Raw genomic sequence first — 13,704 nt, forward strand, 5'->3', positions numbered from 1 at the left:
TCTCTGTCTCTCTCTCATCTCCCTCTGTCTCTCTCTCATCTCTCTCTCTCTCTCTGTCTCTCTCTCATCTCTCTCTCTCTCTCTCTCTCATCTCTCTCTGTCTCTCTCTCTTCTCTCTCAACTCAATTCAATTCAAATGGCTTTATTGGCATGGGAAATATGTGTTTACATTGCCAAAACAAGTGAAACGGAATGGAACGGAATGGAACGGAACGGAATGGAATAGAACGGAATAGAACGGAATGGAATGGAATGAAACGGAATGGAACGGAATGGAATGGAATGGAACAGAATGGAATGGAATGGAACAGAATGGAATGGAATGGAATGGAATGAAACGGAACGGTATCAAACACATAAAACCTCACAGAAGTTCCAAAAGAGTAAAGACATTTCAAATGTGATATTATATATATATACAGAGTTGTAATGATGTGCAAATAGTTAAAGTACAAAAGGGAGCATAAATACTGTAAACATAAATATGGGTTGTATTTACAATGGTGTTTGTTCTTCACTGGTTGCCCTTTTCTTGTGGCAACAGGTCACAAATCTTGCTACTGTGATGGAACAGTGTGGTATTTCACCCAATAGATATGGGAGTTTATCAAAATCTGGTTTATTTTCTAATTCTTTGTGGATCTGTGTAATATGAGGGAAATATGTGTCTCTAATATGGTCATACATTGGGCAGGAGGTTAGGAAGTGCAGCTCAGTTTCCACATTTTGTGGGCAGTGAGCACATAGCCTGTTTTCTCTTGAGAGCCATGTCTGCCTACGGTGGCCTTTCTCAATAGCAAGGCTATGCTCACTGAGTCTGTACATAGTCAAAGCTTTCCTTAATTTTGGGTCAGTCACAGTGGTCAGGTATTCTGCTACTGTGTACTCTCTGTTTGGGACAGTCACAGTGGTCAGGTATTCTGCTACTGTGTACTCTCTGTTTAGGGACAGTCACAGTGGTCAGGTATTCTGCTACTGTGTACTCTCTGTTTAGGGTCAGTCACAGTGGTCAGGTATTCTGCTACTGTGTACTCTCTGTTTAGGGTCAGTCACAGTGGTCAGGTATTCTGCTACTGTGTACTCTCTGTTTAGGGACAGTCACAGTGGTCAGGTATTCTGCTACTGTGTACTCTCTGCTTAGGGACAGTCACAGTGGTCAGGTATTCTGCTACTGTGTACTCTCTGTGTAGGGTCAGTCACAGTGGTCAGGTATTCTGCTACTGTGTACTCTCTGTTTAGGGTCAGTCACAGTGGTCAGGTATTCTGCTACTGTGTACTCTCTGTGTAGGGTCAGTCACAGTGGTCAGGTATTCTGCTACTGTGTACTCTCTGTGTAGGGTCAGTCACAGTGGTCAGGTATTCTGCTACTGTGTACTCTCTGTGTAGGGTCAGTCACAGTGGTCAGGTATTCTGCTACTGTGTACTCTCTGTGTAGGGTCAGTCACAGTGGTCAGGTATTCTGCTACTGTGTACTCTCTGTGTAGGGTCAGTCACAGTGGTCAGGTATTCTGTTACTGTGTACTCTCTGTTTAGGAACAGTCACAGTGGTCAGGTATTCTGCTACTGTGTACTCTCTGGGTACACACTGGGTTAACTGTTAAGGCAGTTAACCCAGTGTCCCCCTGAACAAGGCAGTTAACCCAGTGTCCCCCTGAACAAGGCAGTTAACCCACTGTTCCCCTGAACGAGGCAGTTAACCCAGTGTTCCCCTGAACAAGGCAGTTAACCCACTGTTCCCCTGAACGAGGCAGTTAACCCAGTGTTCCCCTGAACGAGGCAGTTAACCCACTGTTCCCCTGAACGAGGCAGTTAACCCACTGTTCCCCTGAACGAGGCAGTTAACCCACTGTTCCCCTGAACGAGGCAGTTAACCCAGTGTTCCCCTGAACGAGGCAGTTAACCCACTGTTCCCCTGAACGAGGCAGTTAACCCACTGTTCCCCTGAACAAGGCAGTTAACCCACTGTTCCCCCGGTGCCGAAGACGTGGAGGTTGATTAATGCAGCCCCCCGCACCACTCTGATTCAGAGGGGTTGGGTTAAATGTGGAAAACACATTTCAGTTGAAGGCATTCAGTTGTACAACTGACTAGGTATCCCGCCTTTACCTTTCCCTATGTTTTCTAATGGACTCAATGTAATGGAACGGAATGGAACGGAATGGAACGGAATGGAACGGAGTGGAATGGAACGGAATGGAACGGAACGGAATGGAATGGAACGGAACGGAATCAAACACATAAAACCTATGTGACTCTGTTCCATTTATTCCATTCCAGCCATTACAATGAGCCCGTCCTCCTACAGCTCCTCCCACCAGCCTCCTCTGGTGTGTTAACCCTTTAACTGTAGCACTGTCTGTCTCTGTGAGAATTAAAATGAGAACAGTAACAGTATAACCCTAACCCTAACCCACAGTATCGCTTCTACCCCCAAGCCATTAGACGTCTGAACAATTCATAATTACCTATGCACAGACACTTCGCCTCCACCTACACACTGATTTGGTACAGGTGCCCCCTGTATATTTGATATCTGTCTCTGTCCACTAGAGGGAGACACATCCTCTTATCAGTAGAGCTGTTCACACACCAGCATGTCCATGGAATGAAGGTATTAGATATTTCAACCATGTGTAATGAGCATTTTAAACGTTAACGTGATACTGCAACACGTTTCCCCCCACAGTAACAATACAGTCTTATCAGACTGACTCTGGCATAGAAGGGAGATGATTCCTCTGGCTATACTGATTCCTCATAGAATGATTCCTCTGGCTATACTGATTCCTCAGGCTATACTGATTCCTTATAGAATGTCTCATCTGGCTATACTGATTCCTCATATAATGATTCCTCTGGCTATACTGATTCCTCATATAATGTCTCATCTGGCTATACTGATTCCTCATAGACTGATTCCTCAGGCTATACTGATTCCTTATAGAATGTCTCATCTGGCTATACTGATTCCTCATATAATGATTCCTCTGGCTATACTGATTCCTCATATAATGTCTCATCTGGCTATACTGATTCCTCATAGACTGATTCCTCTGGCTATACTGATTCCTCATAGAATGTATCATCTGGCTATACTGATTCCTCATAAACTGATTCCTCATATAATGATTCCTCTGGCTATACTGATTCCTTATAGAATGTCTCATCTGGCTATACTGATTCCTTATAGAATGTCTCATCTGGCTATAGTGTGTGATCAGGGAACACCATCAACCCGTTCTCCAGCTGGTGTGTGTCTCCCTTTAAATAAAATATCCCTGCTCTCCTTCTTTTCCCTGTGAACATGCACCGTTACTTGAATACAGTGTGAATAATTCAAACAGGCCTCTGTGAATCAAACAGCCTCTGTGAATCAAACAGCCTCTGTGATTCAAACAGCCTCTGTGAATCAAACAGGCCTCTGTGAATCAAACAGGCCTCTGTGATTCAAACAGGCCTCTGTGATTCAAACAGGCCTCTGTGATTCAAACAGACTCTGTGATTCAAACAGGCCTCTGTGATTCAAACAGGCCTCTGTGATTCAAACAGACAGAGAGAGAGAGACAGAGAGAGACAGAGAGAGACAGAGAGACAGAGAGAGAGAGAGAGAGAGAGAGAGAGACAGAGAGTGAGAGAGAGAGAGAGAGAGAGAGAGAGAGAGAGAGAGAGAGAGAGAGAGAGAGAGAGAGAGACAGAGAGACAGAGAGAGAGAGAGAGAGAGAGAGAGAGAGAGAGAGAGAGAGAGAGAGAGACAGAGAGAGAGAGAGAGAGAGAGAGAGAGAGAGACAGAGAGACAGAGAGAGAGAGAGAGAGAGAGAGAGAGAGAGAGAGAGAGAGAATATTTCCATATATCTTTCCAAATAGAAGTAGGCCACGTATTCCACACGGAATGAAACAATGAACAAACACAGGGTTTTCTTCCAATTTTGAAAGACTTTTACTTTTTCCAGATAAATTCAAATCATGTGTAGTGAATAGAGTACATAAATAGAACAATCAATATCCTCTCAAAGTCCTGAAAGAAACAGGGAGGTGAGCCCCCCCCCTCCTCTAGCAGTATGCCAGTGCTGATACACAGGGCCCAATCATCATGTGTTAGTGTACAGTGTTAATGGTGCCCCCCCCCCCCCCCCTCTACTAGGTGGTGTGTTAGTGTACAGTGTTAATGGTGCCCCCCCTCCCCCCCCCCTCCTCCCTCCTCTAGCAGTATGCCAGTGCTGATACACAGGGCCCAATCATCATGTGTTAGTGTACAGTGTTAATGGTGCCCCCCCCCCCCCCTCTACTAGGTGGTGTGTTAGTGTACAGTGTTAATGGTGCCCCCCCACCCCCCCCACCCTCCTCTAGCAGTATGCCAGTGCTGATACACAGGGCCCAATCATCAAATGGACCCCCTAAACTCTACGTCCCATTCACTTATGGAGATCTGAGTGGATTTGACAGGTGTACGCAAAATGGTAATAGCTCCCACCTTGCCCTCTGATAGGCTAGGTAGGTTATTTTATTGCTAACACCAATCAAATCCTCTCAGAGCTAACTCTGTTAGCAATTACATCAAGAGTCTAACGTATGACCCGGTACGAGACACCGTGTCCTGTGGGAGAAGAAGAGACACGCTTTTTCGTTTCACTGATCACATCACGACACTCAGTACAACTTCCTAACCTCCACCCACCTCCCTCGCAAGGCCTCTAAGTGCAGAATAAAAGCTCTCTGGCGTGTATATACTGTGTGTGTGTGTGTCAGCGTGGGGATTCTAACAGAGGAAGTGGATGAAATATTAACCAACAGTAAAAGCAGACAGGTGAAAGCTTCTGAAATGCTGAGGCAATCTGTCCTGTTGTATTACAGCTAGCTGGAAATAGGCCATCAAAATTACACGCACTTTCCCACAGCCCACATGTTCCAGATGTCCTGGTTAGAGGACTCACAGGACTCCTGTTTATTCCGTTTAAATTCACGGGATCTTCCAAGCAGGATTTCTAGAACACCTGGGGACATCTTGGGAAAGTTAATGGAATAGTAGAGCTACTATGAGTTAGCTAAAACGGAGTGCTACAATATACTGTAAAATATGAATAAAGTTATTTTGAAGTCCTGGAATGTGATCATATACTGTAAAATATGAATAAAGTTATTTTGAAGTCCTGGAATGTGATCATACACTGTAAAATATGAATAAAGTTATTTTGAAGTCCTGGAATGTGATCATATACTGTAAAATATGAATAAAGTTATTTTGAAGTCCTGGAATGTGATCATATATAAGATAAATAAAGTTATTTCTTGCCACAGTGTTTTTTGTTGTTGTATTTTACCCCCCCCCCCCCCCCCAAATTTCATGATATCCAATTGCAATCTTGTCTAATCGCTGCAACTCCCCAACGGCCTCGGGAGAGGCGAAGGTCGAGTCATGCATCCTCCGAAACGTGACTCACTAAACCGCACTCCTTAAACACCCTCCCCGCTTAACCCGGGAAGCCAGACGCACCAATGTGTCGGAGGAAACACTGTTCAACTGATGACGAGAGTCAGCCTGCAGGCACCCGGCCCACCACAAGGAGTCGCTAGAGCGCGATGAGCCAAGTAGAGCCCCCACCGGCCAAACCCTCCTCTAACCCGGACGACGCTGGGCCAATTGTGCGCCGCCCTATGGGACTCCAGGTCACGGCTGGTTGTGACACAGCCTGGGATCGAACCCGGGTCTGTGGTGACGCTTCAAGCACTCGTGAAGCCCTATACTTCAGGGTTCTTGCTCCATTCCCATACAGTACTAATACAGTGTATTCCATTGTGTCACAGTAAAATGTATAATTCATGTATTTCTGTTAGTGTTAGTCTAAACTATTATACAAAATACCACCTATGATCTCCTCAGTGAAAACAGCTGATATGAATATATATATTGAGTCTCTCCTCAGTGAAAACAGCTGATATGAATGTATATTGAGTCTCTCAGTGAAAACAGCTGATGTTAATGTATATTGAGTCTCTCAGTGAAAACAGCTGATGTTAATGTATATTGAGTCTCTCCTCAGTGAAAACAGCTGATATGAATGTATATTGAGTCTCTCCTCAGTGAAAACAGCTGATATGAATGTATATTGAGTCTCTCAGTGAAAACAGCTGATATGAATGTATATTGAGTCTCTCCTCAGTGAAAACAGCTGATATGAATGTATATTGAGTCTCTCAGTGAAAACAGCTGATATGAATGTATATTGAGTCTCTCAGTGAAAACAGCTGATATGAATGTATATTGAGTCTCTCAGTGAAAACAGCTGATGTTAATGTATATTGAGTCTCTCCTCAGTGAAAACAGCTGATATGAATGTATATTGAGTCTCTCAGTGAAAACAGCTGATATGAATATATATTGAGTCTCTCCTCAGTGAAAACAGCTGATATGAATGTATATTGAGTCTCTCAGTGAAAACAGCTGATATGAATGTATATTGAGTCTCTCAGTGAAAACAGCTGATATGAATGTATATTGAGTCTCTCCTCAGTGAAAACAGCTGATATGAATGTATATTGAGTCTCTCCTCAGTGAAAACAGCTGATATGAATGTATATTGAGTCTCTCAGTGAAAACAGCTGATGTCGATAAACAGTGTATTGTAGCTACTCTCATACATTCTTGAGAATCATATAATCGTATTGCCTTTTATCCAGTTTTAGCTACAAACTCATCTTCTTCGTTCAATGATACAGTGATACAGTATAGGTCATGGTCCGTGTCCCAAAATCCCCCCCCCCCCCCCCCCCCTTATTCCCTGTATGGGCTCTGGTCAAAAGTAGCACACTATAAGTAGGGTGTGACAGAGTGCCTTCTGGGACATAACCTTGCTGTTCATGTGGCTACTGTCTTGGCTAACAGCAGATACGTGGTATCATAGCAAAGCGTGAAAGTTGTCCATAGTTTCAGTTTTTTTTGTGTCCTTGTGCTACAAACAGTTGACGGATTGAACATCTCTTCTCCTTCCCGAGAACGACTCCAAGATACAACTGTAGAAAATGTATCCTCGTAATCAGATTTCAGGAACAGGTTTGCTGTTCCAGAATGTTCCAGATTAGAACCAGTGGGAGGCTGCCGAGGGGGAGGAGCATCATAATAATGGAGGCTGCCGAGGGGGAGGAGCATCATAATAATGGGGGCTGCCGAGGGGGAGGAGCATCATAATAATGGGGCTGCCGAGGGGGAGGAGCATCATAATAATGGAGACTGCCGAGGGGGAGGAGCATCATAATAATGGAGACTGCCGAGGGGGAGGAGCATCATAATAATGGAGACTGCCAAGGGGGAGGAGCATCATAATAATGGAGGCTGCCGAGGGGGAGGAGCATCATAATAATGGGGCTGCCGAGGGGGAGGAGCATCATAATAATGGAGACTGCCGAGGGGGAGGAGCATCATAATAATGGAGACTGCTGAGGGGGAGGAGCATCATAATAATGGAGACTGCCGAGGGGGAGGAGCATCATAATAATGGAGGCTGGGAAAGAGTCAATGGAATGGCAGCAAACAACATGGAAACCATGGAAACCAGGTGTTTGGTGTATTTGATACCATTCCACTAACTCCGCTCCAGTCGTAACCACGAGCTCGTCTTCCCCAATTAGAGGGCCACCAACCTCCTGTGACTATAATGTTGTTCTAGAATATCCATCCGTGAACATTCTGGAATGCCCACGAACATTCCTGAATATTCTCTCACTTCCTGACGGGTGATGTTCTAGAACAGATCTACAATCTAGATTTAGAACGTTCTAGAATGTTTCGTCTGTAAACATTCCAAACATTCCGAGACTGTATCACTTCCCTGCGGGCGACGCGGGAGGTTTCCTGCAGCATCCCGGTCGGCATATTGACCGGATAACGCTCCTCCTCTTCTTCTCCTTCCACTTCTTCGATCCCGGAGAGGGAACCTCTAGGGAGACAGACTTCCGTAGTGTTCCGATGCGTTTCTCGTGCTCTCGGATCTTACACTGCAGGTGTGACTGGATGGCGAACCCCAGACTCTCTAGATCCACCGACGCGCCGTACACCTCCCAGGTCATCCCTTGTTCGTCCCAAACCACGTTCTGCACCGGCCCAGAGTCCTTCCTCTCCTGTTCGGGGTCATTCTCCGCAGTCAGTTTGGTGGTACTCTTCCCTGGGTCTGGCTGGAACAGGTCCGATCCAGTCTGGTTCCATTCCAACCCCGGTTTCTGTTTGTCTCTGCCCGAGCCTGGTTTGTGTCTGTGGGTCCTGTGAGAGGAGGAGTGGGAAGGAGAGGAGTGGGTTCTGTGTTTGTGGCTAGTCTTGGTACCTGAATTGTCTGTCTGTCTGGTTTTAGCTTTGATGTGGGTCTCGGATGGTTTCTGCTGCTTGTCGTTGGTGACACTGGTCGGCAGCTCCTCATTGGTGGTCGGCAGCTTATCTTTACTGCTCGGGTGCTCTGATTGGCTGCAGAGCTCGATGTCTATCTGACAGATGTGTTGGAATGGGGCTAGGCCAATAGGAATGCAGCACAGGGGCGGGGCTACTGCATTCAGTCCCGCCTCCTGGTTCTGCGGTGTGACCAACCTTGACTGACAGCTCTGTAAACCAATCAAAGGCCCCAGTTCTCCATTTAACCCCTGACCTCTGACCTGCTGGTCCATGCAGAGGTCACAGACAAGGATACTCCCCCTCTGAACCCCAGCTGTCATCCCATTGGACCGCGAGTCTGTGTCTCTCTGTCTGTCACTAGCAACCCCTTCCTGTTTCCCTGCGTTGCCACGGTGAGTGCGTAGGGACAGGGTGAGCAGGCGGGGGCTGGTAGTGGCGGAGTGGTCACACACCTCCACTACAGCCTGAACCCCTACCTCCCTCCGGGCCTCACCCCAGGAACGCCTCACCTCGTTGGGGTTAGTCATGGTGCCGGCCTCTTTACGCACTCTGGAGCTCCAGGTCCCTGGAGGCTGGTGTTTATCCTTCTCCTCCTTTCTTCCCATTTCTTTCTTCCCCTTCTCCGTTGCCCTTGACGACGCTTCATTGTTGTTGCCGCCGGTGACGGCGATGACATTTCCATCTCCCACGTGACTCGGGTCTCCCAGCGGGACTCCAGGTGTTTTGGTCTCCCACAGCAACTGGCCTGCGCAATCGTCTTGGCTATGTCCGTCATCCCGGCGATACTCTGGGGAATGGACGTCCCTCTCCAGGGCCTCGCACGTCGCCGCCGTGTCACTCTGCTGCATGGCCTTCTGGGATAGCGTAGGTCCTGCGGACATTCCCCCTCCTATCAGACAGGTGCCGCTCTGTGATCTCATCGTCCCTGTCGACGACCCCTCTGAGACTTTGGCGGCCATTTTGGATTCCAGTTGGCGAGCTGCGTTTTCTAGAGTCGTCTCTGTGTTGTCTGTTGCCGTAGCAAAGGGGTCAGGGGTCAGGAATGGAGAATTATGAGGTGTGTTGCCCTTGACCCCTAGTGATCCCATCGACAGGTCAGAGTCCGAAGCTCGTCCCCCTGTGATGATGTCAGAGGTGGTTGATGTGAGCATCACGTCAACGGTGGTTCTACATTTGGGGCTTGAGGTGGCCAGAGGGGCGGGTGGTGGAGCAGGACCTTTAGAACTAGAACCCTTCTGATTATCCTTAGAACCCTGCATGGTTCTGGAAGCCGAGGGCTTGGAGTTCACCGCAGACAAGTGATGGGTTCTGGAGTGTTCTACTTTGGAGCTGGCATCCCAGGTGTGTTCTGTTCGGTGTGTGTGTGTTTTAGGGCTTGTGGTGTGTTTGATGTTGGGAGACCTCAGCCTTCGTTCGCTGCTAGTAGTGGTCGTGTGTGTGGTGTGTGTGGTGTGTGAGGAGTGTGTGTGGGTGTGTGGTGTGTGAGGAGTGTGTGTGGTGTGTGAGGAGTGTGTGTGGGTGTGTGTGTCCGTCTTCAAGGAGAGAGCCATAGGGATCCTGCTTTTCTTAGCTTCCTCTCTCTCAGGCGTTGTTAGTGGTTTTAATACCCCTCCTCCTCTCCCTCCTCCGCTCACAACTATACTCCCTCCTTTACTCTGCCATGATCCCTCCTTTCCCGTGCAATCAGCCCTCAGACAGGAAGGTGAGGTGCCACTACCAAGTCCTCCATTCAACTTCCTGGTATCCGCGGCGACATGGGGGAAGGCCTCACCTGGCGACAGTTGGAGATTGAGTTTAGGCTCCACCCCTCGGTTGGTGTTGGGTTCTGTGTTGCCGAGGACGTCAACAAGCATAGCCACACCCCCTGCGCGGGGCGACTCCATCTGTGCGACCACCGTCCTCCGCTTGGAACCCGGGGGCGTTTCCATGGCAATGGCGTTGTCTTCTAGAACCCCCTCAGGTACAGTTAGAAGTGAATTGATTGGTTGTTGGAGTCAATGGTTGATCTTCACATTGATAGCCTGGTGGAGAATTACCAAATGTATATTATAGTCATTAGGCTTACTTGAATTGCAGTACAATAAATGTGTTATTGGAAAATAGAAATAGGAAAATAGATATGATTTCTCTCAACACACATTTTAAATATTTGCTTGGAAAACAACATAGCAGTGTCAGGATTATACATTTGTTGTCACTGATGATACTCTGAAATACAGATGTGACTAAACTAAATATCCCCCCACCTTCTCATCTCCTGTCCCCTCACCTCCCTTCATCTCCTCTCCTTTCCCTTCCCCTCCCTTCCTCTCCTGTCCTCTCCCCTCATCTCCTCCCCTCCTTTCTTCTCCCTTCCGCTCCTCCCCTTTCCCCTCTTCTCCCTTCCTCATCTCCTCTCCTTTCCCCTCTTCTCCCTTCCTCTCCTCCCCTCATCTCCTCTCCTTTCCCCTCTTCTCCCTTCCTCTCCCCTCATCTCCTCCCCTCCCTTCTTCTCCTGTCCTGTCCACTCCCCTCACCTCCCCTCCCCTCATCTCCTCTCCTTTCCCCTCCCCTCCCTTCATTTCCTGTCCTCTCCCCTCACCTCTCCTTTACCCTCTTCTCCTTTCCCCTCTCCTCCCTTCCTCTCCTGTCCTCTCCCCTCCCCTCACCTCCTCTCCTTTACCCTCTTCTCATTTTCCCTCCCCTCCCCTCCCTTCCTCTCCTGTCCTTTTCCCTCACCTCCTCTCCTTTCCCCTCATCTCCTCTCCCCTTCTCACTTCTCTCCCCTGCCCTGATCTCCTCTCCTTTCCCCTCACCTCCCCTCATCTCCTCTCCTTTCCCCTCTTCTCCTTTCCCCTCCCCTCCCTTCCTCTCCTGTCCTCTCCCCTCACCTCCTCTCCTTTCCCCTCCTGTCCTCTCCCCTCCCCTCTTCTCCTCTCCCCTCCCCTCTTCTCCTATCCCCTCCTCTCCTATCCTCTCCTCTCCTCTCCTCTCCTCTCCTCTCCTCTCCTCTCCTCTCCTCTCCTCTCCTCTCCTCTCCTCTCCTCTCCTCTCCTCTCCTCTCCTCTCCTCTCCTCTCCTCTCCTCTCCTCTCCTCTCCTCTCCTCTCCTCTCCTCTCCTCTCCTCTCCTCTCCTCTCCCCTCATCTCCTATCCCCTCCCCTCCTCCCCTCATCTCCTTTCATCTCCTCTCCCCTCCCCTCCTCTCATGTCCTCTCCCCTTCTCCCCTGTCATCTCCCCTACCCTACCCTCCTCTCCTCTCCTCTCCTCCCCTCCTCTCATGTCCTCTCCTATCATCTCCCCTCCCCTCCCCTCCTGTTCTTCCTCTCCCCTCCTCTCCTGGGTTATCTTCCTGCAAATCTAAAGCTTATCAGGACCATCATTGACATCATCTATAGCCTATATGTTAATATATAAACATCCCTGAAACCTACTGTGAGTTAAATATGAATCTAAATTAACGTTTATACCGGAAACGACAGCTTTACACACAATCAACTGGTAAATAAACTAGCCCACGCCTCATACACACGTACCTTTCGCTCGTATTCCACTACCTGAAGTTACTGTCGACCTTGCCAAGGAATCCATAACGTTATCAGCCTATAGGGAGGCACAGAACGTCTTAGAAAGATCGCGTTTTCTTGCAGTTATTTAGCAGAAAATCCACGATTATTTTGAATCGTTTTTTTGTTTTTTTTTGTCAAAGCGATTACGATACACTTGCAATGCGTGTCCTTCTTGGTGCGTCTTTCATTTGTCAGTGAACGCGACTCGCTACCCTTTGCATACAGTAGGTGAATGAATGAAACGATGCATTCATTGGGGGCGGAGACAGAGATGGAGATGGGAGATCCTAGAGTCCGGAGGGAGGCGAGAGAGAGAGAGAGCGCGGCGGGGTGCCACCACGCATTCAAGGATGGATACACGAAAACATCACGGGGCAGAGAGAGCAGAGGAAAATAGAAGAGAATCCGAGCTAACTAGGTCGCGCGTCTCAAGTTATCATACACATTTTCTATAAGCTATTTAACCCCCTAATGGGAGTGTTTCGTAAAGCCTACACAAGAAGTGTATTGATCATTTTCAAGGGGGTCTTGGTGTTACACAGTGGCGATTTTAGCATGTAAATCTTGTTGGGGCAAGCTCCCCAAAATGTTGTAAATGCGTGACAGCAAAGCCGCTATACAACACTAAACAATACATTCATTGCACTATATAACGGTGACACACGGTGCCCACAAAAACTGTTAGGGTCTATATAAAGCTGTCCCAACAGCAGAGCTTTCTTTCCAGCACCATGGGAATTAATTCTTACCGCCGCTACACCTGGCTATTAGTGAAGCCTTGTCTGGCAGCGAAACGGTTCATTCAGCCTCATGCCGTTAAAAAACAAAACATGGCTGACTTGTGGTTTCTACTGGCAGTTGAGATGTACAAAACATGGCTGACTTGTGGTTTCTACTGACAGTTGAGATGTACAAAACATGGCTGACTTGTGGTTTCTACTGACAGTTGAGATGTACAAAACATGGCTGACTTGTGGTTTCTACTGACAGTTGAGATGTACAAAACATGGCTGACTTGTGGTTTCTACTGACAGTTGAGATGTACAAAACAACGGCATAAGGGGAAGATAAGCGGATAAAAGGCAAATCCATAATTTCTATTAATACATGGCATTTGTCAATATAACTATTTGTTCAGCACTTTTGAATGGCAGCTACAGAATTCTCCCTGTACACCAAGTCAGGACCTTATGATAAATAAAGGGGGAGGAATATAAGCAGATAATGAAAGCTTTAACAATATTCAATGATACAATTTCTCTTAAACAGGCTATAGACTACATGTACACCACCAAGTTAGAACAGTAGGCAGTAACAGTAAGTAATGAAAGGGACCAAGTTATTAGGACGAAGCACATGGGGTCCTAACAGCTTACTGCACAACATACACTTAGTATTAATTAGTTACAGTATACATATCTCCCTGGCATATTTCTACACGACATACAATTAGTATTACTACAGTATACATATCTCCCTAACAACTTACTGCACAGCATACACTTAGTATTACTCTCTTAGCTACAGTATACATATCTCCCTGGTATATTACATCATTTATACAGCAGCATACAAGACATTTTAGGACTCACCTTGTTGTGCTGTTCTCACAGCGATACTTGTGGGCAAATTTTGGCATTACAGTCTGGCATTCTCTGCACTTATGGTGCTTCCAAGACAACTGGGCACTGTGGGGAAAAAAACAAGGTTGAATGTCAAGATGTCGGTGATCTTCAGGTCGGAGCTCTAGAAAGAGGCCAGAGTTCCCCACTTGGAATCATG

General features: G+C 47.3%; 1 protein-coding gene across 1 annotated transcript; it reads right to left on the reverse strand.

Moving 5' to 3' along the window:
* Nucleotides 1-6,770: 6,770 nt before the first annotated feature.
* Nucleotides 6,771-12,423, reverse strand: LOC116353912 (uncharacterized). The gene is made up of 2 exons (XM_031791627.1): nucleotides 11,890-12,423; nucleotides 6,771-10,395 (listed from the first exon to the last, which is right to left on the reverse strand). The coding sequence occupies exon 2, from the start codon at nucleotides 10,300-10,302 to the stop codon at nucleotides 7,816-7,818; it is 2,487 nt and encodes an 828-aa protein (XP_031647487.1). The 5' UTR covers nucleotides 10,303-10,395; nucleotides 11,890-12,423; the 3' UTR covers nucleotides 6,771-7,815.
* Nucleotides 12,424-13,704: the final 1,281 nt, after the last annotated feature.

This window comes from Oncorhynchus kisutch, linkage group LG16 (genome assembly GCF_002021735.2).
Source record: "Oncorhynchus kisutch isolate 150728-3 linkage group LG16, Okis_V2, whole genome shotgun sequence".
Lineage (NCBI taxonomy): Eukaryota > Metazoa > Chordata > Actinopteri > Salmoniformes > Salmonidae > Oncorhynchus > Oncorhynchus kisutch.